Source organism: Carcharhinus amblyrhynchos, chromosome 34 (genome assembly GCF_965287045.1).
Source record: "Carcharhinus amblyrhynchos chromosome 34, sCarAmb.v2.hapA, whole genome shotgun sequence".
NCBI lineage: Eukaryota > Metazoa > Chordata > Chondrichthyes > Carcharhiniformes > Carcharhinidae > Carcharhinus > Carcharhinus amblyrhynchos.
In genome coordinates this window covers 8,017,588-8,045,530 of record NC_137357.1, presented here as the reverse complement: position 1 = coordinate 8,045,530, position 27,943 = coordinate 8,017,588, and the positions used below count along the sequence as shown (strand labels likewise).

At 40.9% G+C, this 27,943-nt stretch overlaps 1 protein-coding gene across 1 annotated transcript; it reads left to right on the top strand.

Moving 5' to 3' along the window:
* The first annotated feature begins 6 nt into the window (after positions 1-6).
* Positions 7-16,703, top strand: LOC145361173 (MOB kinase activator 1A). The gene is made up of 6 exons (XM_080216793.1): positions 7-256; positions 6,202-6,368; positions 7,076-7,169; positions 11,061-11,194; positions 11,698-11,861; positions 12,705-16,703. The coding sequence occupies exons 1-6, from the start codon at positions 243-245 to the stop codon at positions 12,780-12,782; spliced, it is 651 nt and encodes a 216-aa protein (XP_080072919.1). The 5' UTR covers positions 7-242; the 3' UTR covers positions 12,783-16,703.
* The last annotated feature ends 11,240 nt before the right edge of the window (positions 16,704-27,943 follow it).

The following is a 27,943-nucleotide window of genomic DNA, read 5'->3' as shown; positions in this document are numbered from 1 at the left end:
CGCGTTGAGGCCGGTCTCGCGCGACGCGGCCCGCTTGTGGAAGAGAGTTGGTCAAGTTTTTTTTGTGTGGTGTCTTGGGCCCTGGGGCCGCTTTCATTAGTTTTGTCGCTTGAAGAAATCCTTCTCTCTTCGTCAGGTGGCTTCGGCCTGTAATGTCTTTGCGCTTCACTCCTTAAACCTCCTCCCCCACTCCCCTCCCGTCTTTTTTCTTCTCTATTTTGAGCGGAGCAAGTTAGAAGAAAATGAGCTTCCTTTTGTAAGTATCTGCGGGCTGAACTCCTTCCTCCATTCTTCCTGTTTCGCTTCGAGCCAGTGGCAACTTTGGGCCTGTCGGCCTTGGGTTTCGATTCGATCTCCACCTGAGTTGTGCTGCTCTCCTGGTTAAACCAGCTGCCCTTTTTTTTCTCGTGAGGGAACATGGGTGGCTGCTTAAACCTACTGCAAAGATCTCTCTTTCTTCCCCTCCTTTCAAAATAATATTGTAATAATAGTGTTGTAATTTTGTCTTGTTCAAATCGTTTCCTGTCTACGAACTTGTGGGAAGACCTGATCTCGACTTCCACTTCGTCCCTGCCACAGGATATGTCCGTTTTTTAAACAAAAAACTATGAATCTAATCTGATCAGCTAAAAAAATACCGTGTGGACCAAAAACAGAAAATGCTGGAAAACCCTCAGCAGCTGTGACAGCATCTGTGGAGAGAGAATAGAGCCAACGTTTCCAGTCTGGATGACCCTTCGTCAGAGCTAAGAGCAAAGAAAACCCACTTCCTTTCTTTGCTCTCAGCTATGGACGAAGGGTCATCTAGAATCGAAATGTTGGCTCTATTCTCGCTCCACTGAGCTTTCAGAACTCCTGAGATTTTCCAGCGTTTTCTGTTTATTTGCTGCTGATAAAGTACGGATTGCTCTGCCCTGCTAACTTGCGTGGGTTTGAAGCTGAGCTCTTGATTTCAGCCCTTGGCAAGTTACAGGGAGAATGATTTACATTCAGAGCCTCGTAAAAGTTAGTTTATTAGTCATAAGTAGGCTTACGTTAACAGTGCAAAGAAGTTACTGTGGAAATCCCCTATGTTTGGGTCTGGATTATTGTGGACCACTTGTTAATTTGATTTGATCTTTATTGTCATGTGAAAAGTATTGTTTCTTGCATGCTATACAGACAAAGCATACCGTACATAGAGAAGGAAAGGAGATGGTGCAGAATGTAGTGTTGCAGTCATAGCTAGGATGTAGAGAAAGATCAACTTAATGAGGTAGGTCCATTCAAAGGTCTGATGGCATCAGGGAAGATGCTGTTCTTGAGTTGGTTGATACATGACCTTAGACTTTTGTATCTTTTTCCTGACGGGAGATGGAAGAGCCTCAGATTTACAAGAGCATAATTTTCCCAAGCACCAGATAGTCCATTTTGCCAATTACTATTGCTTGCTTTTATGTTGTGTTTCCCGGGATGAAAACGACGAATGTCTTGTGGAGAATTTTAGGGCTTGTTGGACCTATACTCATTGGCATTTAGAAGAATGAGAAGTGACCTTAATGATTCTGAGGGACTTGGCAAGGTAGATGTTGAGAAGAAGTGTCCCCATGGAATCTATAACTGGGGGCAGAGAGGGTACAGTTTCAAAATAAGAGGTCTGTTTGGAATTTGGATACTTGACCTTTGAATATATTCTAGTTGAGTGAGACCGATTTTTGATCTACCGGGGAGTCGAGGGTTCTGAAGGGCAGGCAGGGAAGTGGATTTAAGACCACAATGAGATAAGCTATGTTCTTGGCCAATGGCAGAGCCAGCTCAAGCTCATACTGCTTGTGTCATTTACTGATTTAAATTGATTTTAAAGTAATCTGCCCCTTTCCTTCATTTTCTCTTTGCATTCACCAGAAGGAAAACCATTGTGTCGGTTTCATTTCTCTCACCTTTCTACTTCCTAAAATTTCTAAAATAGAAAATGTGCTTACTTTCTGGTTAGAATATTTTCAATGAGTTTCCCATGATATCTTTTTATATTTGCCTTTAGGAAAGATATTAAGCTTGTGTTGCAATTAAATACAAGATTGTTCTGTTACGTGCTTTATTTGAAATTCTAAATAAAGAATGGCATTATAAGATTGTAATAGAACCAGATTTGCGATCTTATGAATTGAGCATAAATGGTTATCTTAAACATTCAAATAATTTCAGGGGCAGGTGTTTTAATTATCGTACTGTAGTTTGTTTGATGCATGTGACATAGAGAATGCCATTTCATATCTGTAGTTCAAATCACCAATGAGTATGTAGGTCAGATAACAACAGGCCTGTACAGGTCAGGAGGTAATAATTTGAAAGGTCCATCCAACAATGGCATTCTCTGAATTGTTTGGTTTTTTTTCAGCTCCTATTGTTCGCCATAAGGATGCGGTGCCTCAAAAGGCTTGATTGTTCTCATTTTGTATAGTGTACTTTGGTTGAAGTTACTTGAATAAGTTGCACAATTGTCAGTAAACGAGCTGAAAATACTTCAGAATTTTCTTTCTGTTTGACATTATGTGCCAATTTGCCATGTTATTTTGCCTCTTATCCCTCTTTCCTTCCTTGTCAGCAAGCCAAATTTTTTTTTAGACACTGGGGCGTTCTTTATTTTTAGAGGGTGGAGGTTGATGCAGGACTAGATTTCAGGAAATGTCATGATTAATCATTCAGTGATTATGACTTTTATCTGAACCAAACTGTATGACTCTACCCTGCCTAAATAACCTATTACAAAATAATTGTTTCTGGTGATGGAAACACCAGTCATGCATTTAGGTTTTGCTTTTCTCCCCCTTGATTCTTTCATGGGACATGGGCATCGCTGGGTAAGATCAGAATTTGTTTCCCATTCCTACTTGTCTTTGAACTCAGTAGCTTGCATTTCAGAGGGCACTTCACAGTCAACCGCGTATGTCACATGTCGGCCAGACTGACTGAGTATGGTGGAGTCTCTTCCCTAAAGGACACTAGTAAACCAGATGGATTTTTACAACAAACAACGATGGTTATAATCAACCTCGATTTTTGGGCAAAACTCACCTGGCCAAATTTCAAAAACCGGTGCAGCTTCCTTCAAAAACTCATGTATATCAGAGACACAGAGAAAACGCAAGAATCTGTGGCATTGTGTCCGATTTGCAGCCTATTAAGCACAGATTGGCCTTAGCAGTCATCTAATGTACTGTTTGGAATACTACCAAATGCCCTAGATGGCAAGCTTGGTAATCTTTGCCTCGAAAATTGAACAAGAAAACTAATTTGTAGAGAATTTTGTTAGTTTTTGTGCTGCATTTTGATTTATGAAGGCAATGGTTTGGCTTGTTGTGTTTCTTTATACCTTTCACTCCTGAAACTGGTGGATTCCACGGGGGTGGTGAGAAATGATATTTTGTCCAGCCCTAGTGATGGCCTTAGAATGTCTTAATTCTGAGCCAGCACAAGTATCCACACCACTCAAATTCCAGAAACTTCTCTTCACTGCCATCCCAGAGATGCTGAGTACTTTTTTGTGAACAGTGCTCCACAGACTGCGATTTTTTTTTGGCCATGGGGGAAATCTTTTGTTGTCTGGTGCAGTGCTGCACGGACGTTTGCACAAGTTATTTCAATGGCAGATTAGACGTGCATTTTCAAGTGATTTAATTCATATTATGATTCAATGTCTTTTTGACTCTGCACTCTATATTTTCTGCACAATCCCGTCCCTCATCCCAATCTCTTCACCCTCAAATATGACCCCCAAGAACAAGTTCTTCAATCTTTTTATTAATTCATGGGATGTTGCTGGCTGGGCCAGCATTTATTGCCCATCCACAGTTGTCCTTGGAGGGCAGTTGACAGTCAACCACATTGCTGTAGCTCTGGAGTCACTTATGTAGGCCAGACCAGATAAGGATGGCTGATTTCCTTTCCTAAAGATCACGAGGAACCCACATGGGTTTCATGGTCATAAATAAATTCTTAATTCCAGATTTTTTAATTGAATTCAAATTCCACCAACTGCTGTGATGGGATTCGAACATCGGTTCCCAGAACATTAGCCGAGTCACTGGATTAATAGTTCAGTGTTAATACCTCAAGGCCATTGCCTCCCACATGTTTCAGTGGTGTCTCTTGGAAGTCTCCTTGTCTTTGGGTGTGGTGTGGGAGCATGAGATTTAAGCCTTCATGGCTTTGACAACATGAATCTGATTTGCAAGTCAAAAACACTGAGTGTTGATGTATATTTCTTTCCTCCTTCACCTAGAGGTGGCAAGGCCAAATGTAATGTCCCAGTTGTGAGTTAGGATCTGAGTTGTGACTTAACCAAACAAACATTTTAATTGTTATGTTGTTGCACCACCCCATATTATGCACATCATTTCTTGGCTGGAGAGTATTTGAGTTTGCTTCTCTCTTTGTGGCTTTTGGGAACTGAGCCACGACAGATCAGCCATGATCTTATTGAATGGCGGGGCAGGCTCGAAGGGCTAGATAGCCTACTCCTGCTCCTATTTCTTATGTTCTTATGTTCCGATAAATTTTGAAATCTCTTCTCTGTATCATCCTTTTGTAGGCTTTAGGCTGTTTTCTCTTCACAACTGAAGTGTGAAAGCCGTTCTGTGGTTGATTACTACCATTGCTGGAGCATTGAAATGTGTGAATATAATTTAATAGAGTAGTTGAAGGTTGTTTTAGAATTTCTGTGTGCATCACCATTAGCTGGAATTTCACTGCTTGCTGTAGCAGGTTTGTTAATGGTAACTTGAGCTGCTAGCAAGCACTATTTTTTGTTCTGGATTTGCACTGTTTACTTTTTTGAAAATGTTCCTTTTGATCCAAAATCAGTTGCGTAGTTGCTGCTTCAATCCCAGGATGATGGTCTTAAGTCACCAAGAAATCCAGCAGGGAATTCAGAAGAAAGCATGCAAGAATGTAATATTGGCCACCACAGAGTGGTTGAAACAAGCGGTATAGATGCAATTAAAGGGAAGCTGGACAAGCATTTGAGGGAGAATGAGACACAGAAGAGACTTGCAATGATAGATTGGGATGAGGAAATGGGGGAGGAGGAGGTGGAGCATAAACACTGCATGGACTAATGGGGTCAAGTGGCCTGTTGCTGTTCTGTATATCCTGTGTAAGTCTCCGAAGAACACTTGGGAATAATAAGCTGTGTACTTGTGGTTATAGTAATATCATTAATTATAAGGTGCCTGCATGCTTCTCAAGTAAATCATGTTCTTGTATCCTGTAAGCAATCTTCTAAAGGTACCAACTTTAAGAGTTGGTGGCCTGCTGAGTATAGCAAGCATGTTTAAAGTCAGAGTTTATTGATCAGTCACAATTAGGCTTACATTAACACCATAATGAAGTTATTGTGAAAATCCCCTAGTTGTCACATTCTGGCGCCTGTTCGGTTACGCTAAGGGAGAATTTAGCAAGTCCAGTGCACTTAATCACCATGTCTTTCGAACTGTGGGAGGAAACTGGAGACCCTGCACAGCCAGTGACCCAAGTCGGGAATTGAACCCCGGTCTCTGGTAGCAGTGCTAACTGCTGTGCCTCTGTGCTTGCTCAGGATGCAGAGGTTTTTCATGGTAACTATGATTGCCAGCTCCTGTTGACACAGTTGCTTTGTGTGACAGCTTGTCCTGCAACAATCAATATGGTCACGCTGAATGGTTCATCAATTTACTGATCCATTCTGGTGGTTGTAAAGAAGGCACTATAAATGCAACCATCAGATCCATGTTTTTGGCATGGTCGAAAAATTAATTGGGGCCTGTGCTATTTTTGTTTGGGCTGGGTTGAGCATGACTAATATTGCCTGCCTGTCTTCTGTACCATTGACGTTAGTTGACAGCTGTTAATCTTGGCTCACTTCATATCATTTCTGCGATTCAGCTAACATTGCTTGCTGTTGGTCAAACTGTTGAAAGCAGGGTTGATATTACACAAATGAAACAAGCAGTAATGTTTGTAAACTTTCATATTTGGATTATGCTGTCCCAGGATCCCTTTAATTGAGTTGTATTTTCTTGCAATAAACTGATCTGTCAAGGCTAAAAGTACAATTCTCATTATCTAACTCATCACACCCCTTCTCTCACTCCCCCCCCCCCCCCAACAAAAACATGTTTTGTATGTATGTACTGTACTTGCAGTGAAGGATCATCAATAACGAATGGTTTACTTGAATTCTAGTGGGGTTCGAAACAACAGAACTTTCAAACCAAAGAAGAACATTCCAGAGGGTTCGCACCAATATGAACTGCTGAAGCATGCTGAAGCAACTTTGGGCAGTGGTAACCTTCGCCAGGCTGTTATGCTACCAGAAGGCGAGGATCTAAATGAATGGATTGCCGTTAATAGTAAGCCTTTCAAATTTGGATTTTGTTTGTTTATCTACTCTTACCCTGTCCCCCAGTACTTATTTATCGCTCTACCATTGGTGACCTCCTTCAGTTGTCTCGGCCCTAAACTCTGAAATTTCGTCCCTAAATATCTCTTTTTAAGACTTTCCTTAAAACCTACCACTTTGCCTGAACTTTTGCCAACTGCTCTAATTTCTCCTTGTGCAGCTAGGTGTCAACACTTGCTAATGTTCCTGTGAAGTGCTTTGCAACATCAGACCACACTGAACATGCTTTCTAAATGCAAGTCGCTGTTCCATGTCTGAGCCTAACTTTAGAAATGGCTTTGATTTTTTTTACTTGTGTTGTATTATTACACAAGTATCTTAACTTATTGAGGTGAATTTCAGAAACAACCCTGCAGTCAAAATGCAGTTAAACCTCACAAATAGCAGTTGCATAACTGAGACTTCCTTTTTGCTGTTTCCTTTTTAAACTTCTGTGAAGTTCAAACTCATTCTTCACCTTTTTGTGCTGGTCACGTTTTTCTCCATTACCAAAGTCATCTTTGAGTCCCAAAATTGTTTTGGCATTTTTAATATAATTTCTGTGAATTGGTTTTAAAGGATGGGGCCCGAAATGTACATCAATCAATGATAATAACAAAATGGTCTGTATACTGCAGTGAAAACAAACTTCTCATTGTTGAAATTTCTTTTTTTCAGCTGTTGACTTCTTCAACCAAATCAACATGTTGTATGGAACAATAACAGAGTTTTGTACAGAGCAGAGCTGTCCTGTTATGTCAGCAGGGCCAAGGTAGGAAAGGTCCTCTGTACGGAACACCTGAAGATGTTAGAGAGAAATGGCTAGATATGGGAAGGGTGACTACATGCCAGAAATATTAATTTGAGTGTAAAATGTTTCCAGGTATCTTGAGATGAGATGCCTCTCAAGCCTAAACCTGTCTTTCAATGAAGTGACTCACAAAGAAATGATGTGTCAAAAGATGGCTTGGAAGTTTAAGTTTAATTTTTAAAATCTAGTTGTGAAATAAGCATGTTTGCTATGTAGTCTAATTGACTTAAATTTGTACAGCTTCACAGACTAATGTATTAATAAGTTAGTGAATAACTAAACTTGATTTTTGCCAGTCATTTAACTTGGATTAAATGCATTTCGATCAATTGCAAAATTAAAATAGTAATCCTAAGAGCAGGCACTATGAGAGTGCTTTATATTTCATTCTTCCCTCTCTTTCTCCATCCTACTCCAAAGAACTTTGGTCTAATCTTCTGATCAGACCAAATGGTCTTATCTGCTCGGCGACTCAAATAATATCACAACTTGCCCTCAATTTATTCCATGACTGCTAAATATGAAAGCTCAGTGTTAATCACCTCACACTATCCTGAATAGTTCAATTGCTTCCTAACTAGGGATTTCTGCCACTGTTTGAGGGGCCAGCATTGACGGAGAAATGGGAGTGGGATGATCAGCCATGATCATATTGAATGGCTGAATGGCCTACTCCTGCATCGATTTTCAGGCCTTGCTCACCCTGAACTGGAAAATCCCACCTGAGGTCAACGGACCTTTGCATCATCTGCCTCTCGTCCGCTCCAATTCCCGTGGTGGGTGGAACAGTAAAATTTGCCCTATGCTCCTACATGACTGCTGAGACGTTACAAAGTAATTGGTCCAGCTGATTTATATCTGTGATCCCTTTTCAGGATCATTATAAAAGTGAGGGATTTAAACTTGCATGCCCCCAATTGGGTAACTTTTTTTAAAAGCCTGTTTATATGAACTGAAGCATGTTTGTCTTCAATTTTAAATAGTTTGTTCAATGGACTGCCCAATACTGTTTCTAGGAATACTGTTTCTAGGAAATTGACTCCATGAGCCTATTCTGCTATTCAGTGAGACCATGGCTGACCTATGACCAAACTTCATACAAGCTTTTATCACAAATCCTTTAATATCTGTAGATAACAAAAATCTTCAACTTCTTTTTTAAATTTATAATTGACTTGGCATCAAGCGCCATTTGTGAACGAGTTTAAAAAAGTTTACCACTCTTTGACATGTGGAAGTTTTTCCGAATTTCAGCCTTGAATGTCTGGCTGAAAGCATCTTAAGACTTCCTAATGAGTGTAAATTATTTTTCTCCATCTCGTGCTCTTTGTTTCCCTTAACATCTTGAAATTTTATCAAGTCATTTTTTCAGCCTTCTAAATTATGGGAATTGCAATTCTTAATTTGTGTGTTTTCTCCCCCTTGGAGTCCAGTCATCATTCTGGTAAATCTACATCGTGCTCCCTCAAAAGCCAATATATCCTTGCTAAAGTGTGGTATTCAGATCTGTTCTTCATACTTTTTTTAATCTCATGAATTCCCCAGACTTTTACTCTGAAGTGAATGGTCCATAGTAATTTTATTTTAGTAGGTATAATTACTTTAATATTTTAGCTCTGAAAAGATAGGAATAGTTGTTACTCTACTGCAATCTCTGAAGGAGGAGGAGAGCAGCCCAGATACTGTCTGCTTCTAGCAGCAGTTCTCAATCTGAAACTGGGTGGGTGTACCTGAGACACCCTGCTAAGTGTGCAAGTGTGGAGCTTGTTTTCCACCACATTGCATGATTGATTCTTGAAAAGAATCAAACGATTGAACTAAATTTCATATTTTCAAAAACCTTCCATTTAAGTATTGGGAACTAAGGCTTTCATATTGAAGTTAAATTTTGCCCACTCGTTATTGGACAGTAACTTTAACCTTAAACTGTCGAGAAGAATGAAAGATTGTAACTTTATGCTAAAGTAGAGCAATATGACTAAAACATGCGTGGATTTATCCAAATAAGAAATGTTATTTTCAATGGCATTAGATTCACTTAAGTGGGGAGGCTCATGCTGGCATTTGCCACTAAAATTGTTTTTGTTAAGATGACATTCTATATGAGTAACCAACACAATCTGGATGTAGTATTCAAAATGCTATTGTGAAGCTTGGAAAACAGGATCTCGAAAGCACAAAACACTTTTTTTTCAAACATTCCAATCAAATTTTGCAGCCTCATCTCTGCACTCTGGACCTAAAGATTTTGGTCACCCTATCAAATGAGATTAGATTTTATTTAGCTCCCAATCCTGTTATATCAGGACACAATTTATGTTGGCACAATTTACGATGCAACTTCTAAATGCGATTTCAGAAAACAGTCAATCAATTTTACTTCTAATTTATTTGACAAAATGTCTGTCAACCATGAAACATTATATAGATTCTACCCATAAACCATGTGCTACATTGTCTTTTAACATAAGTTGGTTTTTAATGTATTTTTTAACATAGATGTGTTAAATCTTACCATGTGTTTGGCTTGTGGCTTGCATTTTAATTGGGGGCCCAGTTAAAAGAGTTGGTAGTTGTATAGATAGACTATTTTGCTTTGGTAAATGCAGTATATAATTATAAAGAAGGGAGTATTTAATCATGGTTACATTAATTTTACACTTCTCTATGGATTTGCTTTTCCCTTTTTTTGTTGCTTTGCCTCCACCCTCTAAGGCGTTTGATTCCATACAATGACATGTGACATAAGAACATAAGAAATAGGAGCAGGAGTAGGCCATCTAGCCCTTCGAGCCTGCCCCGCCATTCAATAAGATCATGGCTGATCTGTCGTGGCTCAGTTCCACATTCCCGCCCTCTCCCCATAACCTTCATTCCCCTCTCTTATCAAAACCCATCAACCCGCGTCTTAAAAATATTTAGCGAGGTAGCCTCCACCACTTCAACGGGCAGAGAATTCCAGAGATTCACCACCCTTTGAGTGAAGAAGTTCTTCCTCAACTCTGTTCTAAACCCCCCCCCCCCTTATCTTGAGGCTGTGCCCCCTAGTCCTACTGTCCTTTCTGAGCGGGAAGAGTCTCTCCACCTCTATCCTATCCATCCCATTCATCATCTTATACGACTCAATGAGATCTCCCCTCATTCTTCTAAACTCTAACGAGTACAAGCCTAATTTATTCAGCCTCTCCTCATAGCTCAACCCCCTCAACTCCGGCATCAGCCTAGTAAACCTCCTCTGCACTCCCTCCAAGGCCAAAATATCCTTGCGTATGTTCAAGTCCAATCTTTCTCTAGGTCCTTCATTTAACACTTGTATCTGGAATTTGCAATTCATATTAGGATACCTCTCCACAGCCACAATTATTAAGTGTAGAGGGACATCTAAAATTAGGAAGAAATAAACAGAAACTTGGTTTAGCTTAAAAATCAAAAGGACTCAATACTAGTGAGGAAAGTAAAGCTTGAAAAGGGATCATTCAATTTGAGCACCTTTTTCCTCTTCCTTTTCTTTCAATGGTCTCCTCTCTTTTATTGAATCACTTCCTCATTTCAGAAAATAAAAGTGACCCTATTACAGAACCAACTTGAGATGGTGTCATTGAGCAGCAAGTTGACTATTTCAGAACACTGTCGTGTAATTTCCAGTTGATCATTTGGTTCTCTTGTTCTGTTGGATTTGGTTTTTGCTCTCCTTTCAGGTTGTCATATGAAAAATGTTAAAAGATTTCGATAAATGAAGGCTGTTAGTTTAGCCATGTTCTCTTAAAAGTTTAGCTTAAATAGGGAGTGTAACTGTAAGGCCGGCGTTTGATTTCCTATCACCTGTATTACCACTAACAATATCTGTTACAGATATGAATACCACTGGGCTGATGGCACAAACATTAAAAAACCAATCAAATGTTCTGCTCCAAAATACATTGATTATCTGATGACATGGGTACAGGACCAGCTTGATGATGAGACTCTCTTTCCTTCAAAAATAGGTGAGCAATTTTGTTTCTGCCGCTTTGGAAAATAATTCTCACGGGAATAAGAAACAGAGGATATCTTTTAAGGGTCAGAAGACAATTTTAATTTTTGTGTGGTAGGACTACAATATATTCCAACACTCTTGTGCCATGGTTTACTGGCTTCCAGAGCTACTACTTTTCCTCCATCCACACCCCCAATTTAATTTGAAAATCTTATCTCATTCCTGTAAAAGGATGGTGAGCTGCTTCATCCTATGAACCTACTTTCATGAGTAAGGGCAGAAGACTTAAAAAAAATGCCCCCCTATAAAAGCCTTCTGGAAAAGTCAGGCCTGGAACTGGATGATAAGCTTCTTTTGTGATGTTGTTCCATCTATTCACCCATTGATTTTAGGTGCTAATGTTTTTATTCAAGTTTGGATGCCTTCTGAAATTGAAGTTTTGTCTTAAGTATGCAAATGCATGGTTCATTTTAAGTCTATGCTTTGATTTATTATAACTTTATTTGACTGCAGGAGTACCCTTTCCTAAAAATTTCATGTCTGTCGCCAAGACCATCCTGAAGCGTCTGTTCAGGGTCTACGCTCACATTTACCATCAGCATTTTGATTCTGTGATGCAGCTCCAGGAAGAGGCCCATCTTAATACTTCCTTCAAGCACTTCATTTTTTTTGTTCAGGTAGTATGTCCTGCATTATTTGCCAGCACTGTGTCACTTATACCTGAAATTTGCATTTTGCATTAAAAATCATGGCTTGTGTGTATTGGTATAGTTAGTAAATTGAACAGTTTGTTCATCTGGTTAATGAGTAGATTATGTACGTTTTTAACGTCATTATGAATCTCTAATTTGTGATCCAGGATGAGTACACATCAAAACTTTATTGTCCAATGTTTTCAGTCATCTAGATTTTTTAATTCAAGAAAAGCAGGCACTTTTTTCCCTTATGACCCAAAAACGTATTTGTTTCCTCTTCTCTGTAACTCCTCTCTTTCTCAACTGCCTAATGATCTGTATTGAAGTTGTTGCAGTTCATAGCAAATTCCATTGCAAATCTACTGTTGAGTCAGAAAGGTGATACTTGGACGGAATAAGATGATCCGTTTATGGTCCTGTATAACATGGTTGTTCTCTATTGCCAGAAATAAAAAAAAGCAAATGAAAAATAGCACTCTTCAACACTTCAGTAACAGAAAATTGTCTTTTAGATGATGCCATGTTCCTGCTTTGCAAATCTGCATCATGTGACTTAATACAGCAGAACGAGGGAAGTTTTTTTTGTCTTAATGGGATTGTAGAGCGAGGCTTTTAGTTGGAAAAGTAGTGTCCTTCATAGTAATTGTACCTAGATATGTATCCATAAATTTGCTCAACATATGTAGACGTGTTTTGAAGAGTCAAAAGCCCTCTAGTGCCATCTTTCTCCTCACTTTGCTTTCACTTCATTTGCAGTTATCATTCAGCATAAGGGATCCACTAATTTCTTCCTGATTTTAATATTTTTTCCTCCTGTCTTTTTAGGAATTTAATCTGATTGACAGGAAAGAGCTTGCTCCACTCCAGGATCTAATTGAAAAACTTGGATCAAAGGACAGATGAGTGTTCTTAAAGGATTGAAACCTTTTTTCCACATCAGCGTGATCTTAGTGCTTCTCTTTTTCTACCCTCAAGATCCCTGTTTCCTGCACATGCACAGTATGATGTGTGATCATTGTGAGCATGCTCTGTGGAAAAATCCATTGTCTCCGTCATTGTGTTAAGTAGTACTTCAATATTAGTGTGAATAACTTTTGGATAGCAAATCCATAAGCTGTTGGTTCTAGCCATATGTCAGTGTTCTAAAGACATTGCCATTCAACCACATTGAAATGTTCAAAGGTGCCCAAATGTTGTACGTTTTCATATAGGATGTTGTGTTGTGGTGTTGATTTTCTTCCCCTAGATGTGACTAGCACAGTTACTTGTTCTGAATTTGTTAAAACTTTGTAGCTGCACTGCATGCTAAAGACATTTAGGGGGAAGAAAACTATTGCTGCACCAATTTGATCCATTTGGATTCTTGACTGATGGGTTTGTAGTCTGGATTCCTGGTTTCTGCATGCTCCACCTACCTCTCTGCTTTATTTTGAGGGAAGATGGCAAACTAACATGATTCTTGTCTTTGACCTAAAAGCAAACTGGAACTTGTGCAGTTTGAATGTATGTTTTAAATGGGTTGATTTGCAGTGTGACTGCAGGTTGCTCATGCTGCAAATAGACTAGTTAGTTGTAGACTAGTTAATTGTACACAGTCTCTAAATGTATGTTTTGGATTTGAAAGACAGTGGAACAATTTTATACTTTTGTCAGTGCATACGCATACATTTATTCCCTCACCTCTAACAACATTGTGGGTGTTATGATTGGCTAGGTATTAGTGAGGCATTTTTGTCCATGTCATAGATTGACAGTGCAGTAACGAACAGTAACACATACCTCAATTTTACCTGAGGTATTTACAGTACTTGCAAACTTTTAAAACGAGGCAACTCGAGAGTACTTATACTTTGAGGAGAATTGCCTCAAAATCTCACTTCATAGAAGTGATGAGTCTTGAATTGAAGGCAAGGGTTAAGATGTTATGCTTGAGCAGTGTCATAACTCAAACTGAAGTGAGAGCACACTGCAAAAGGAAAAGTACCACTAGTTGATTTATTTAAAGCCCCAAAATTTTCCTTTTGAATTTCATGGCGGGAATATTCCGAACATTTGAGATCCAGCCCCTGCTGCGGTTTTGCAGTGGCGAGGGATGCATACAATGGGAAACGACCAGACGATCCTATCACCGGCCATTGGAACAACGTGTTGGGGGATTTGTGGGGTGGGGTGGGTTGTGGGTGCGTGGAAAATCGTGCCCCCATGTACTGTGCTGTTAATATACTGTCTGTAACCAGCTGATTGTGTGAATTCACCTTTTTCATTTAAAGCTTTGAATGTTTTGGTTTCTGATGGCACATCTGACCACTTTTTGGAATTTCGCAATCACCACTTGGTTTGGCTCTCTCATAATTGCAGTTTTGGATTATAACACAGAGCATGTACGATTGCATATTGTGAAGACTGTGTTGCCTTTATTTCTAATGTTATTAGATGCACTTTGGGGACTGTGCCCAGTTGCCTTAACTAGACTACTTTTCAAAACTAGGTCAGTCATGCTTTAATATTGAATTTTTAAAACAACATTTTTTACACATTAAGGTAAATAAGGAACTTTTGCAGCAGGATGTAACTTTTTAACCTGTGATTGCCTTTTTGCAAGTAGTCATGGGGCAAGGGGACTTTTAAAAAAAATAACTAGCAATAATTTGCTTAAAGTAAATGCCATTTTTATTTTCAGTATCATTGTCCAAACTTTAATGGTAACTACTGAAAACAACACCTGCCAGATCTAAGAATTTTCAAATTTTCTTTTGCTGCAGTTCAAACTCTAAAATAATTTTTCTGTGTAATGGCGGAAAAGAATTGAATAGTCTGATATTTTGGCCAAGTTGCATTTTTCTGTTCAAATGTTGCTGGTCGCTGTTAATGTGATTTTCAACATTTTTATTTTTGGTGTTGAGCACAGTAAAGAGGCAAGGGAGGTATAGGGATAAATTTGAAGCTTGAAGTAGAATTTAAGTGGACTTTTTTATATCTTGGCATGTTCATCCAAATTTTAAAATTGTGCTTCAATTGGAATGTTTCCAAGTCGAGAAAAAGCAACGATAGCTGTCGTGCATTCTCCTGTCCAAGGCTTTCCATTATCTGTTTGGTTATCATCCTTCTAACCAACTTGCCCAGATGGTAAATTCACATTGTATGGCACTGAGAAATGCAAGATTAAATCTCGGCCCCAATTTCAGCTGAACTGAAGAGCATAAGGATAAATAATTTAGAACAGAATTTGGAAATTGATTTGTCTTCAGAGTGGGAGAATTCGCCTTCCAATGGTTCAAGATCGAATTCGAATTCTAATTCTTCACTTATCAAATACAAGTCAATTCAAGAAAATTGGATTGCCGACCCTTCACAAAAGTCATTAAAAACTAGTTTTGAAAAATCCTCCCCTTAAAACCTGAATCCTGTCTTCCAAATCAGGGTAAAATGGAATTCTCTTTTTAACTTTGAAATCGCAACATGGGTTACAAGTGTTGATTTACGTAGTTTTAGTAGACGGCAAGTATTTTACACTTGCCACTTTTGAATGTTGGTACAATGTAATTTCTAATGCTTGTGACTTCCTGCAGGGGACAAGGTGATTGTGATAAAGAAATAATGCACATTTGTTTGATCAGAGTTGCACTTGCAGCAAGCTGAGAAACCAGTAAATTTAAAAACAGCGTACTCTAAATTGTCAATTTGTGAATGACTGTGAATGAGTGGATGAAGTGCTCTTGAACATCTGCATTTTAGAAGATTTCGTAAATATAATTTGAAAAGGATAAACATCGCATTTGAAGGGCGTGCATTCTTTGATATCGATTGTGTATTTTGTTTTTCAGTTGTGACCAAATGCGTCTTTCTTTCCGTCATAAAATAATGAGCAAAGATAAATTTGGTTCATGTTGATATAGCGTTGCCAACTTTTATACAGTTCTGTTCTTGCATATGATAGAATCCTGTTCTTGAATCAAGAAGGCAGAGTTACAATTGCTTAACTCCTGAAGTCCTCCAATTGAGCCAGAAACGGACTGTGAATTGGCTACAGCAATCTCAAAACCTCATTACATTATACTGTTTAATTCTTTTTGTATGAGATTGTGATGGCACGTAGATCTAATGCAAAACATAAATCCTGACCCATTTTTTGGGGTACGCTCAATGGTTTGGCATGAAGTACAGTGCAGATTCTTATTGCAATGGTGACGATCTTTTTAGAAAACAAATGTTAGCAACTAACATTCTACAATAAAGTACCTAAGTTTGTGGATAAATAATTTGGTCGATAAAATGGTCTGAATGGGGGCACGTGTCTGTACCTGTAAGTTAGTGGTGTGAAAATCCAGTCGGGATTATTTAGCCATGTAGATGATGGAAGGCAATCTTGGTGAAAGTTAAAATTTTAATTTCAAATCGATCAGATTTGGGATCGACCTTTTGGAAAGATGGAGTTTAAAAAAAAATTCACATTATATGAACTAGTACAACATTTGAACTGAAATATGTATTTACAGCAGTGACCACTAAACAGAACTACTGGATCAATGAAACAGGTATTTAAGGTTGCCCAAGCATTTTTAGAAGACCCATCTATGGGGAAGTTTTTTTTTTGAATGTTGCTGGGCCTAAAAATTTTGGGCAATCACTTAAAAACCTGGTAGAGCACAAGATTCTAGACTCTTGAACTGAAGCAAACATTGTAGCTGGCAATATTTTTTCTTGTTTCAGCAATCTTTTTGTTCTTTATAAATCCTTTTTATTTTCTATGTGCATATGTATGATGAGACCTAAATTACATTTGAATTTACATTTCAATTTGTGCAAATAAAATGATTGAAGCCATCCATGGTTTTTATTCAATTATATTTTGATGTAAATAAATGGTTAAAATGTTTTATCCCTCCTGTTTTAAATTGATAATGCTAATTGTGGCACTGTTGTCCTGCCTTCTGGGCAACCAATGTGTCAAGTTAGTGTGTGAAAATGTTGCTATTGCATTTTGTTTGTGCCTTTGTGGATAATAGGTGCTAGCGGTGGGTAAGTTCAAATTAATATTAAGTCATTACTCCTGTACATTTCTGTATGAAGTGTTAGTTTCCATGGGTTGATGTTAATTACTGTGTTGTGGTTGGGGCAGGATGAGAACTATAAAATATGATAAGCCGTTCAAAACTCCCTTGATTTCAACTGGACCTGCAAATCCTTAGACAGAAGGGGCCACCAAATTCTCCCCAGATCTCCTGTTGGTGTTCGTGAGGGGTTTTGATATTTTTGTTTTTCAGAGTAACTGAATTCCTGACAAGGTCCCAATAAAAAAATGGAAGGAAGAGGCTCATGAGCCTGCAGGGTAGATTTCCCAAGACTGCAAAGTGCAACATGGCTTGTGAATTTGTGCACTCTTGGTGCTGTTTCCATGGTCTTCTGCTTTCACAGCATTAAAGTGTTCCCAAGCTGAACAGGCGCCAGAGTGTGGCGACTAGGGAATTTTCACCGTAATTCCGTTGCAGTGTTAATGTAAGCTTATTTCTGACACCAATAAATAAAACTAATCGTTTCCCCCACCCTCCCACCATCAGTAGCTCCAGCCTTCTTGATTCTCACAAAACTAATTTACTGCCAAGTCTTTGGCCTCTTAATGGTGGGTGCATAGGTTCATCCCATGGTAAGAGAATTAAACTTTCATTTAACTTGTAGATCTCCCGCACGTTGGCGTGAACCTGGGGATTTAGTGTTTATTCCAGCTAGGAAGTAAAATCGGGGATTTAGTGACTGAACAAGTTGATTCTTACCAAGTGATATTCTTCTGCTTTAGAAATGCAATTTCACCACTCTGGGTCTTTTCGCCAAGCTTGTGACATTGACGATTTATAATCTTAAAGGTAAGATTTTTGACAGTGCTACAGTGGGACTGCTTAACATTTAACCACAGAAAAAAGGCCCTTTCAACCTGGCACAACTGAGAGGGGACCTGAGATCTTTTGGGAATCTGCTTAGTGTGCAGTTTGGCTCAATTGTTTATGCCCAATTACTTGATCTTTTAAATGAGATGGGGTAAACCAGGCTGAGCAGCATTGGGAGTTCTCAATTTCTAAATTGGTGCGAAGAATTCTTTATAATTAATCATCCCACAGAAGAGATTTTTTTCATTTGTGGGACATGGGCGTTGCTGGCTTACCAATATTTATTGCCCATTCCTAGTTGCACTTGTTCAGAGGGCAGTTAATAGTCAACCACAGGTGATATTATTTATTTGACTTTTAAAAAATCTTTCTTCTGTGGACTTGCTCTTCGTTTCACATTTGGAAGCGAGTTATGAGAGCTTGTTCCAAATATCTAGCATACCATTGGTGTTATTTATAGATTCTTTCCTTCAAAACATAATCGTTTTGGAGAAAGTGTTTTCAAACTAAAGTGATATTGATCAACTTGACCTGCTTTCTGAAGTTAAGACCATACAAGATTAGAGCTACACCAATTGTTTTATTATAGGCTTTTTTTAAAACAAACAGTAAAGATAAACAAACATGAAAGGATGTTTGATGTTTTTTAGTATTTGGTATTTAGTACTTTCCTCCAGAAACCAGTCAATATATAGTATATTTACAGAGAATCTATACTGAAATGTTACAGAAGTTAACGATCAAGAATCAAAACAGAAAAGGCTAGAAATCCAGCAGCATCTATGGACCAAAAGAATGGGTTATTTCAAATGAGTAACTTTTTGCCAGTAGAAGAAATCAGAAATTCAACAGATTTTAACAAATATAGAACTTGTGGGGGAAGGGAGGGTAAGAACAAAGGGGTTAGTCTGTAATGGTAGAAGTGATTAAATAACCAAAGGGACCATGGTGATGGAAAACTAGAATAAATATGACGAGCAGTGAAACAAAAGATGGATATAGACCAGCTGTAACTGGCAACTCTAGAATCAGTTTTGACAGGGTCATCTGGACTCGAAACGTCAGCTCTTTACTCTCCTTACAGATGCTGCCACACCTGCTGAGATTTTCCAGCGTTTTCTCTTTTGGACACTAGAATCTGTACTAGACCTTAACTACTGTTCAAAGTAGTTACAATTTGAAGTTGTTGAATCTGGAAATCTAACGGCATGGGTCAAGTATGGTATGGAAACTTGCTGCTAATAGCCACTGGAGTGATACTGCTGCCAGTTGTTCTTGAGCAGTCATGACTTTGGCCAAGCTACTCCAACCCAAGGGGGAGGCAATGGCCTAGTGGTATTACTGCTAGACTATTAATCCAAAAATGTGGCAAATGTTCGAGGGACGTGGTTCCAACAAAAATTACAAGAGTTCCATCAAAAAAAATGTGGAATTAAGAATCTACTGATGACCATGGAACCATTGTCGATTGTCAGGAAAACCCATCTGATCCGTTAATGTCCTCTAGGGAAGGAAATCTGCCGTCCTTGCACGTGATTCCAGAGCCACTATCAACGGCCCTTGGACGACTGGGGATGCTCAATAAATGCTGGCCAGCCAGTGACACCCAAATGCCATGCATGAGTAATAAAACACCCAACAAAGTGAATAATTGCTTGATAAAAATACAAGACAAACATAGCGCTGGCTTCTTGTCAGAAGATAGCTCAACCATTGATAGGTTGACACATCACACACCTGTAGTGCGTACCAAAACCAGTTGTGGCTCAGTTTAATTTCCACCATAACTGATCAGTTCCAGCCCTTAATACAAGTTTATTTCAGCTACGGACAGAAGGTGTGAAATCATGCTCCACTAGTGAATATTCACCACACACCAGTGTACCTTGGCTGTACCAAGGTGCACAGCTGCAACTCACCAAGGAAAAAAAGTAGAAATATAAAAATCCACTTATGTTTTTGGAGAAGTTGTGAAAGGGGAGACAATGAGAATTGGAATTCTACATAAGGAGAGCACAGAACTTAAGGCGTATGATGATATCAAGAAGAGTTAGTGAAATGAACTTTAATTCATTGATGGGACATTGGTGTCACTGACTTGGTATTGAGAAGGTGAGCTGCCTTCTTGAATAGCTATGGAGCATAGGCTGTAGGTGCACTCAGTTCTCTTAGCAGCCCCTTGGAGGCGAGGATGACATGCATCTACAGTAAAAATTAGTTTTTGGACGACTGAGAGTCCAGTAGGCAACCAGCTGTCTGCCACAGGTAGGACAGACAGTGGTTGGAGCGGGTGGCTGGAGTATGTGGATCGCCACGTATTCCTTTCGCTTTCGAGGCTTGGCTTCAACAATGAAACCCGAGGTTAGGATAGTGTGTGGCTTTGAGGAAATTTGATGTGGAGATGCCAGCGTTGGACTTGGGTAAACACAGTAAGAAGTCTCACAACGCCAGGCTAAACTCCAACAGGTTTATGTGGTAGCAAACACCACTAGCTTTCGGGAGCGCTGCTTCTTCCTCAGGTGACACTTTGTCAGTGTTTCCTATGCATCAGCCACACTTGTCCTTCTAGGTGGGTGAGATTGTGGGTTTGGAAGGCCTCATGGAAATGCAAGTTAAAGCGAACATTTTACTTGTAGTAGATAAGACAATTTAAATGCGGTTGTGAAAACCCCCACCCCCCAACAAAATGCCCGCCGAGCGGTTTCAACTGCGCCCTTTTCACGCACGCGGAGCCGCCCCACCCCAGGCAGGTTCAATGGCGGCCAGTTGGGCGCACGTGGAGCCTGTAATCCAGCTGCCCTTCCGGGCGGTTTCAAAGCTCCCTCTCCCAACCCACAGTTGGGTGATGGGAAAGTGGGGAGGGCATTGAAACCGTCCGGGAGGTCAGCTGGAGGAGGAGGGGGACTCACGTGCGCGTGCCATTGAAATTGCACCGAGGGAGCTCCGCGTGTGCGAAGAGGGCGCCGTTGAAACCGCACGGCGGGCAGCTGGAAAAGACGGGGAGGGCGGTGGGGTGAGGGGTGCTCGAGCGCCAATTTTGAAACCGCTCGCGCCTCTCCCCAGCATTCGGCCGCCCAACGGTCAAATCCTTCATGGCGTCAACAACAAAAGCTCAAGGGAAAGAAGGTACCGCAATAGGTGAGAGCTGATATCTGTGTGTGTGTGTGTGGTGTGTGTGTAGGGAGGATACACAGACACACACACACAGGTGTGTGTTGCCCAATCGATGCCGGGATCTTGCCGGAAGCTTTTTAACATGCTAATATTTATCTTGCGTTCGCAACACATGGAAAAGGCACCCCCATTCTGGCCGAAAGCGGCTCGCAATTAGTCTCTGTTCTCCTCTTGCTTCTGGACTTGTGCATGTCTCTGCAGCAGCAATCCCACCAGCTCCTGAACAAGTGGCACCAAGATGTCACTGTTGGTGGACACACCTCCTGACTGATTTTATTTTTCATCAAAGCACCTTTATTCGAAGAGCCTCTTTTATATTAAAAAGTCTCACAACAGCAGGTTAAAGTCCAACAGGTTTATTTGGTATCAGTGCCGTTCCTTCCTCAGGCCAGGTAGTTCGTAACAAGTTAGTTCCGGTCCACTTAGACTTTTACAGGCGACACTACGTACTTTTCAGTGTACCTTTCTAAAAATATGCCATCATATAGTAAAATGCCTAACATCAGAAACTAGGTTTGATTGATTCAGCAGAGAAATTGACTAAATTTTGGGGCCAGAACATGTTTCTGTGTGTTTTACATTTACACAAAAGGAATGGTAATCGGAGCCTATTAGTGTGTCACTCTAGGTAATATAGTGAATTTAATTTGCATACATGCAGTGGTTTCTATATTTCCTTAAAATTTTCTAGCTCCTCACATGATTTGATCCGATTTATTATTGTCAGGTATAAACGTAAAGAAAAGTATTATTTCTTGCACACGATACAGACAAAGCATACTGTTCACAGAGAAGGAAACAAGAGAGTTGAGAATGTAGTGTTACCGTCATAGCTGGGATGTAGAGAAAGATCAACTTAATGCAAGGTAGGTCCATTCAAAAGTCTGACGGCGGCAGGGAAGAAGCTGTTCTTGAGTCGGTTGGTACGTGACCTCAGATTTTTGTATCCTTTTCCCGAGGAAGAAGGTGGAAGAGAGAATGTCCGGGGTGCTTGGGATCCATAATTATGTTGGCTGCTTTTCCGAGACAGTGGGAAGTGTAGACAGAGTCAATGGATGGGAGGCTGGTTTGTGTGATGGATTGGGCTACACTAACAATCTTTTGTCGTTTCATGTGGTCTTGGGCAGAGCAGCAGCCATACCAAGCTGCAATACAACCCGAAAGAATGCTTTCTATGGTGCATCTTTAAAAATTGGTGAGAGCCGCAGCTGACATGCCAAATTTCCTTAGTCTTCTGAGAAAGTAGAGACATTAGTGGGCTTTTCTTAACTATAGTGTCGGCATGGTGGGACCAGGATAGGTTGTTGGTGATCTGGACACCGAAAAACGTGAAGCTCTCAACCCTTTCTACTTCGTCCCCATTGATGTAGACAGGGGATGTTCTCTTTTACGCTTCCTGAAGTCACTGACAATCCCCTTCGTTTTGACATTGAGGGAGAGATTATTGTTGCCACTCCAGTTCACAGGATTCTCTATCTCATTCCTCTATTCTGTGTCGTCATTGTTTGAGATCTGACCCACTATGGTGGTGTCATCAGCAAACATGAAAATTCAATTGGAGGGGAATTTGGCCCACAGTCATAGGTATATAAAGAGTATAGTAGGGGGCTGAGAACACAGCCTTGAGGGGCATGGGTGTTGAGGATGATCATGGAGGAGGTGTTGTTGCCTATCCTTATTGATTGTGGTCTGTGAGTTAGGAAGTTCACGATCCAGTGGCAGAGGGAGCAGCCGAGGCCCAGGCCACGGAGTTTGGAGATGAGTTTTGGGGGAATTATAGTGTTGAAAGCTGAGCTATAATCAATAAAAAGGAGTCTGACATAGGTGTTCTTGTTATCTAGTTGTTCTAGGGTTGAGTGCAGGGCCAGGAAGATGGTGTCCGCTGTGGACCTGTTGTGGTGATAAGCAAATTGTAGTGGATCCAGATAGTCCAGAAGGCTGGAATTGATTCATGCCGTGACTATCCTTTTGAACCACTTCATAATGATGGATGTCAGAGCAATTGGCCAATAGTCATTAGGGCATGCTGCTTGGTTTTTCTTAGGTATCGGGATGATGGTCATCTTCTTGAAGCAGATAGAGATCTCAGATTATTGTAAAGAGAGTTTGAAGATGTCTGTGAATACCCCCGCCAGATGATCAGCACAGGATCTGGGTGGTTGTGTGGGTACCCCATCCGGGCCAGTTCCTTTCTGTGGGTTGACCTTCAAGAAGAACATAAAAACATAAGAAATAGGAGCAGGAGTAGGCCATCTAGCCCTTTGAGCCTGCCCCGCCATTCAATAAGATCATGGCTGATCTGTTGTGGCTCAGTTCCACATTCCTGCCCTTTCCCCATAACCCTTAATCCCCTCTCTTATCATAAACAAAAAATCATTATCAAAAAAGACAATAGGACTAGGGGGCACAGCCTCAAGATAAAAGGGGGGCGGTTTAGAACAGAGTTGAGGAGGAACTTCTTCACTCAAAGGGTGGTGAATCTCTGGAATTCTCTGCCCGTTGAAGTGGTGGAGGCTACCTCGCTAAATATTTTTAAGACGCGGGTTGATGGGTTTTTGATAGGAGAGGGGATTAAGGGTTATGGGGAGAGGGCGGGAAAGTGGAACTGAGCACCGACAGATCAGCCATGATCTTATTGAATGGCGGGGCAGGCTCGAAGGGCTGGATGGCCTACTCCTGCTCCTATTTCTTATGTTCTTAAACCCATCAACCCGCGTCTTAAAAATATTTAGCGAGGTAGCCTCCACCACTTCAACAGGCAGAGAATTCCAGAGATTCACCACCCTTTGAGTGAAGAAGTTCCTCCTCAACTCCGTTCTAAACCGCCCCCCCTTTATCTTGAGGCTGTGCCCCCTAGTCCTACTGTCCTTTCTGAGCGGGAAGAGTCTCTCCACCTCTATCCTATCCATCCCATTCATCATCTTATATGTCTCAATGAGATCTCCCCTCATTCTTCTAAACTCTAACGAGTATAAGCCTAGTTTATTCAGCCTCTCCTCATAGCTCAACCCCCTCAACTAGGCTGCTCTGATATCTGAAATGGTGACCCCAGATACAGGTTCATCCAGGGCTTCCAGTGTGGAGGGCATGTTCTTAATGACCGCTTGCTCAAAACGGTCATAGAATGCATTGAGCTCATCGGGGAGGGGTGCGTTGAAGCCGACGATTCCATGTGCCTTCACCTTGTAGCCTATTTTTATCTTTGTAGACCTTGCCATGCTCTTAGCTGAATTTTGAAAAAGCACCATCTGTAATATAACACCTACCATTCTACAGTTAGCACACTAAATTTTAACTTATATATCTGTAGCATCACCAAGTCATTCATCTTTTGGAAGAAGAGTTTTGATGACGTCTTCAAGCTCAGTGATGAGGATTTTTGCTGTATTGCCTATATGGCTCACCATTTGGCCCAACAAAGAATATTTTGAAATTCCAGCCAATATCAAACCAACAAAGAGACAAATCTGCATGTTTCCTAACTGGAATATGGATGAACAGGGATATCCACTGCTCCTGAAGTTCAGGTCTGAGACTTTCAAGTCAGGCAACCCTGACCTGTACAACAAAGCCAGATATGATAGAGGTCCATCAAAGCTGCCAAAAGACAGCTTTGGAACAAGCTAGAACTCCAGGCTCGCCACGCAGAATTCCGCCGCCTAAAGCAAGGTCTGCAAGACAAAACAGGCTACAAGATGAAGACGGGTAAAATCGTAGGCTCCAATGCACCCTTTGCCAATGCCTCAACACATTGTATACCCGTTTTGAGCAAGAGGTCAGCGAGAGGACGCCCTTCATCCCGGAACCCTTGGAGGAACCTGTATCTAAGATCATCATTGCCAACGTCAGAGTAGTGTTCTCAAAAATCAACCCATGGAAATACATTGGCCCAGATGGAATATCCAGGTCCTGCACGGACCAGCTGGTGGAGGTATTTGCAGACATCTTCAACCTCTACACCAATCTGAGGTCCCTACCTGCTTCAAGAAGATGACCATCATCCCGCTACCAAAGAAAAGCCAGGTAGTGTGCCTTAATGACTGTCGTCGGTGGCTCTGACATCCATCATTACGAAGTGCTTCGAAAGGTTAGTATGGCAAAATGAATTCTTGCCTGCTGGATTGCCTGGATCCACTGTAGTTCGCCTATCGCCGCCATCTCCCTGGCCCTACCCTCAACCTTGGAATACCGAAATAACAAAGACATCTGTGTCAGACTTCTATTCATAGACTACAGCTCAGCCTTCAACACCATTATTCTTTCGAGACTCATCTCTAAATTTCATGGCCTGGGGCCTGGTACCTTCCTCTGCAACTGGATCCTAGACCTCCTAATCCACAGACCACACCTCCTCCATGATCATCCTCACCACCAGTGCTGTGCAAGCCTGTGTCTGAGATCACCATTGCTGATGTCAGTGATCAGCCCCTTAGGATACTCCTTGCATGCCTTTAACTGTATGGTCAAATTCACCTCCAACTTGATTTTCAAGTTTGCTGATGACACCACTGCAGTGGGTTGGATCTCAAACAATGGTGAGATGGAATACAGGAAAGAGATAGAGAATCTAGTGAACTGGTGCTAAGACCTCTCAATGTCAACAAAGTGGAGGAGATAGTCATTGACTTCAGGAAGCATAGTGGAGGGCATGGTCCCGTCTACATCAATAGGGCTGAAGTAGAAATGGTTGAGAGCTTCAAATTTTTAAGTGTCCAGATCACCAACAACCTGTCCTGGTCCCTCCATGCAGACACTACGGTTAAAAAAGCCCACCAATGTGTCTGCTTTCTCAGGAGACTATGGAAATTCGGCATATCTGTGACAACTCGCCAAATTTTATAGATGAGCCAAAGAAAGCATTCTTTCTGGCTGTATCATTGCATGGTATGGCTCCTGCTCTGTCCAAGACTGCAGGAAACTACAAAGGATTGTAATTGAAGCCCAGTCCATCACTCAAAACAGTCTCCCATCCATTGACACTTCCCGCTGTTTTGAAAAAGCAGCCAGCATAATCAAGGATCTCATGCACCCTGGACATGCTCTCTTCCACCTTCTTCTGTTGGGAAAAAGGTACAAAAGTCTGAAGTCTTGTGCCAACTGACTCAAAAACAGCTTCTTTCCTGCTGCCATCAGACTTTTGAATGGACCTACCTTCCACTAGGTTCATCTTCTCTCTACCCTACCTATGACTGTAACATTCTGCCCTCTCTCCTTTCTGTGTCTATGCTTTGTGTGTATAGTGCACAAGAAACAATACTTTTCATTGTAAACTAATACATGTGACAATAATGAATCAAATCAAAGTCAAGACAGACTGACTTCCAGTCTATGAACTTGGATCACCCTTTAAGATATCAGGGTCATCATAAGCCTCAGGTAACATCACCGCAGAAAAGTGAAAATTGGATTCTTGTCTTCTCCATTCACATCAATCTTTTTCGACAAAGAGAAGTTTGCTTCAAAGGCATTTCCTGGACAGACATATTTCAATGACTAAAGAACCTCCTCATTGCAGATAATTTTCTGGTATCCAAACTACTTGCAAGGAAAACCCAGAATCACAAGTCCCTGGCTGCCATAGAGCCAGATGAGCTCATTCATCTGGTGGCAGTCTTGTAATTGTGTCTCATAAGGATGCAACATTTTCAATTAACACCCCTTTGCTGTGAGGTTGGAGAAACCGAAGATTTCACCATTGAGAAGTTCTGCAGACAACTGATAAAATTTCATTCCAGTATTGCCATTCCTTGCTAGTCTTCTGCACTATAGCCTGCGACTCCACATTTGCATTCAGATGTGTTTACTGTTGAATAAGTGATAACATTTGCCCAAGGCATCAGATTAGTAATAATCCTTCGACTGAAGTTTGTGTTACTCTGATCCATGGAAAGTAACAACAAAGCATCATGATTCTATCCCATCAGTTTACTTCCCCAGTACTGATGGACAATCATGTGAATGTGGCTCCTCCATGAAAATGTGGTCTCTGCTCGATCATTAAATTGGACAAATGCCAACCGCATTATCCACACTCTGGCAGAGGAGGAAGAAATCAATGTTTTATGAAATACAGCCACAGGGTCTGCCACCAGATGAATGAGTCCCTGCCCCTATGGCAATCAGGGGCTTATGATTCTGGATTTTCCTTGCAAGCAGTTTGGTTACCAGAAAAATATTTACAATGAGCAGATGCTTTATTCATTGAAATATGTCTGCTTGTTAAGGGACAAACTTGGGTCGGCATGGTGACACCAGGGACCTGGGTTCAATTCCTGGTTTGGGTGACTCTGCAGACTCCACACAGACATTCTTCCTTTGTCTGTGTGTGTTTGCTCTGGGTGCCCTGGTTTTCTCCCACACTCAAAATGAGCCAGTTGGCTGGATTGGCCATGGTAAATTTCCCTCTTCGTGTCAGAGAGATTTGCAGGGTAAGTATGTGGGGTTATGGGGAGAGGACCTGGGTGGCGTTGCTGTCGGTGCAGGCTCAATGCACTGAATTGTCCCCCTTCCTCCACCGCTGCTAATTTTGGTGCTGTGGGATTGTGCCATACATGCTTGGTTGGCAATGCCTCTTTGCTTTGGGTTGAGTTGTTGAGTGAAAGGCTCGCCTGCCTGCCCAGCATACTCTGTAAACAACTAAGTGTTCTCCTCATGGTCTAGGCTGAAGATCCTTTGAATTAAAAAACATCAAAAATGTTCATTTGTCACTATATTTTCCATTTGTTTAAGCTTTAAAGTTTACTTATTAGTGTCACAAGTAGGCATGAACACTGCAGTGAAGTTACTTGGCACACTCCAGCACCTGTTCAGGTACATTGGAAGAAAATTTAGCATGGCCAGTGCACCTAACCAGCACGTCTTTTGGAGGAAACCGGAGCACCCAGAGGAAACCTCCGAAGAATAACAGGAAGATGAGTGGAAAAGCAAATACAACACGAAGATGAGTGGAAAAGTAAATTGCGTGGAGGGTGTGGAAAGTCTGCAGAGAGATCTGGATAGGTTGAGCGA

What these genes read in the sequence shown, in the direction of transcription:
- LOC145361173 (XM_080216793.1), top strand. An exon ending in TGAATGGATTGCCGTTAATA is followed by an intron (nt 6,369 to 7,075) that starts GTAAGCCTTTCA and finishes TCTTTTTTTCAG; the next exon opens with CTGTTGACTTCTTCAACCAA. An exon ending in TCTCTTTCCTTCAAAAATAG is followed by an intron (nt 11,195 to 11,697) that starts GTGAGCAATTTT and finishes ATTTGACTGCAG; the next exon opens with GAGTACCCTTTCCTAAAAAT.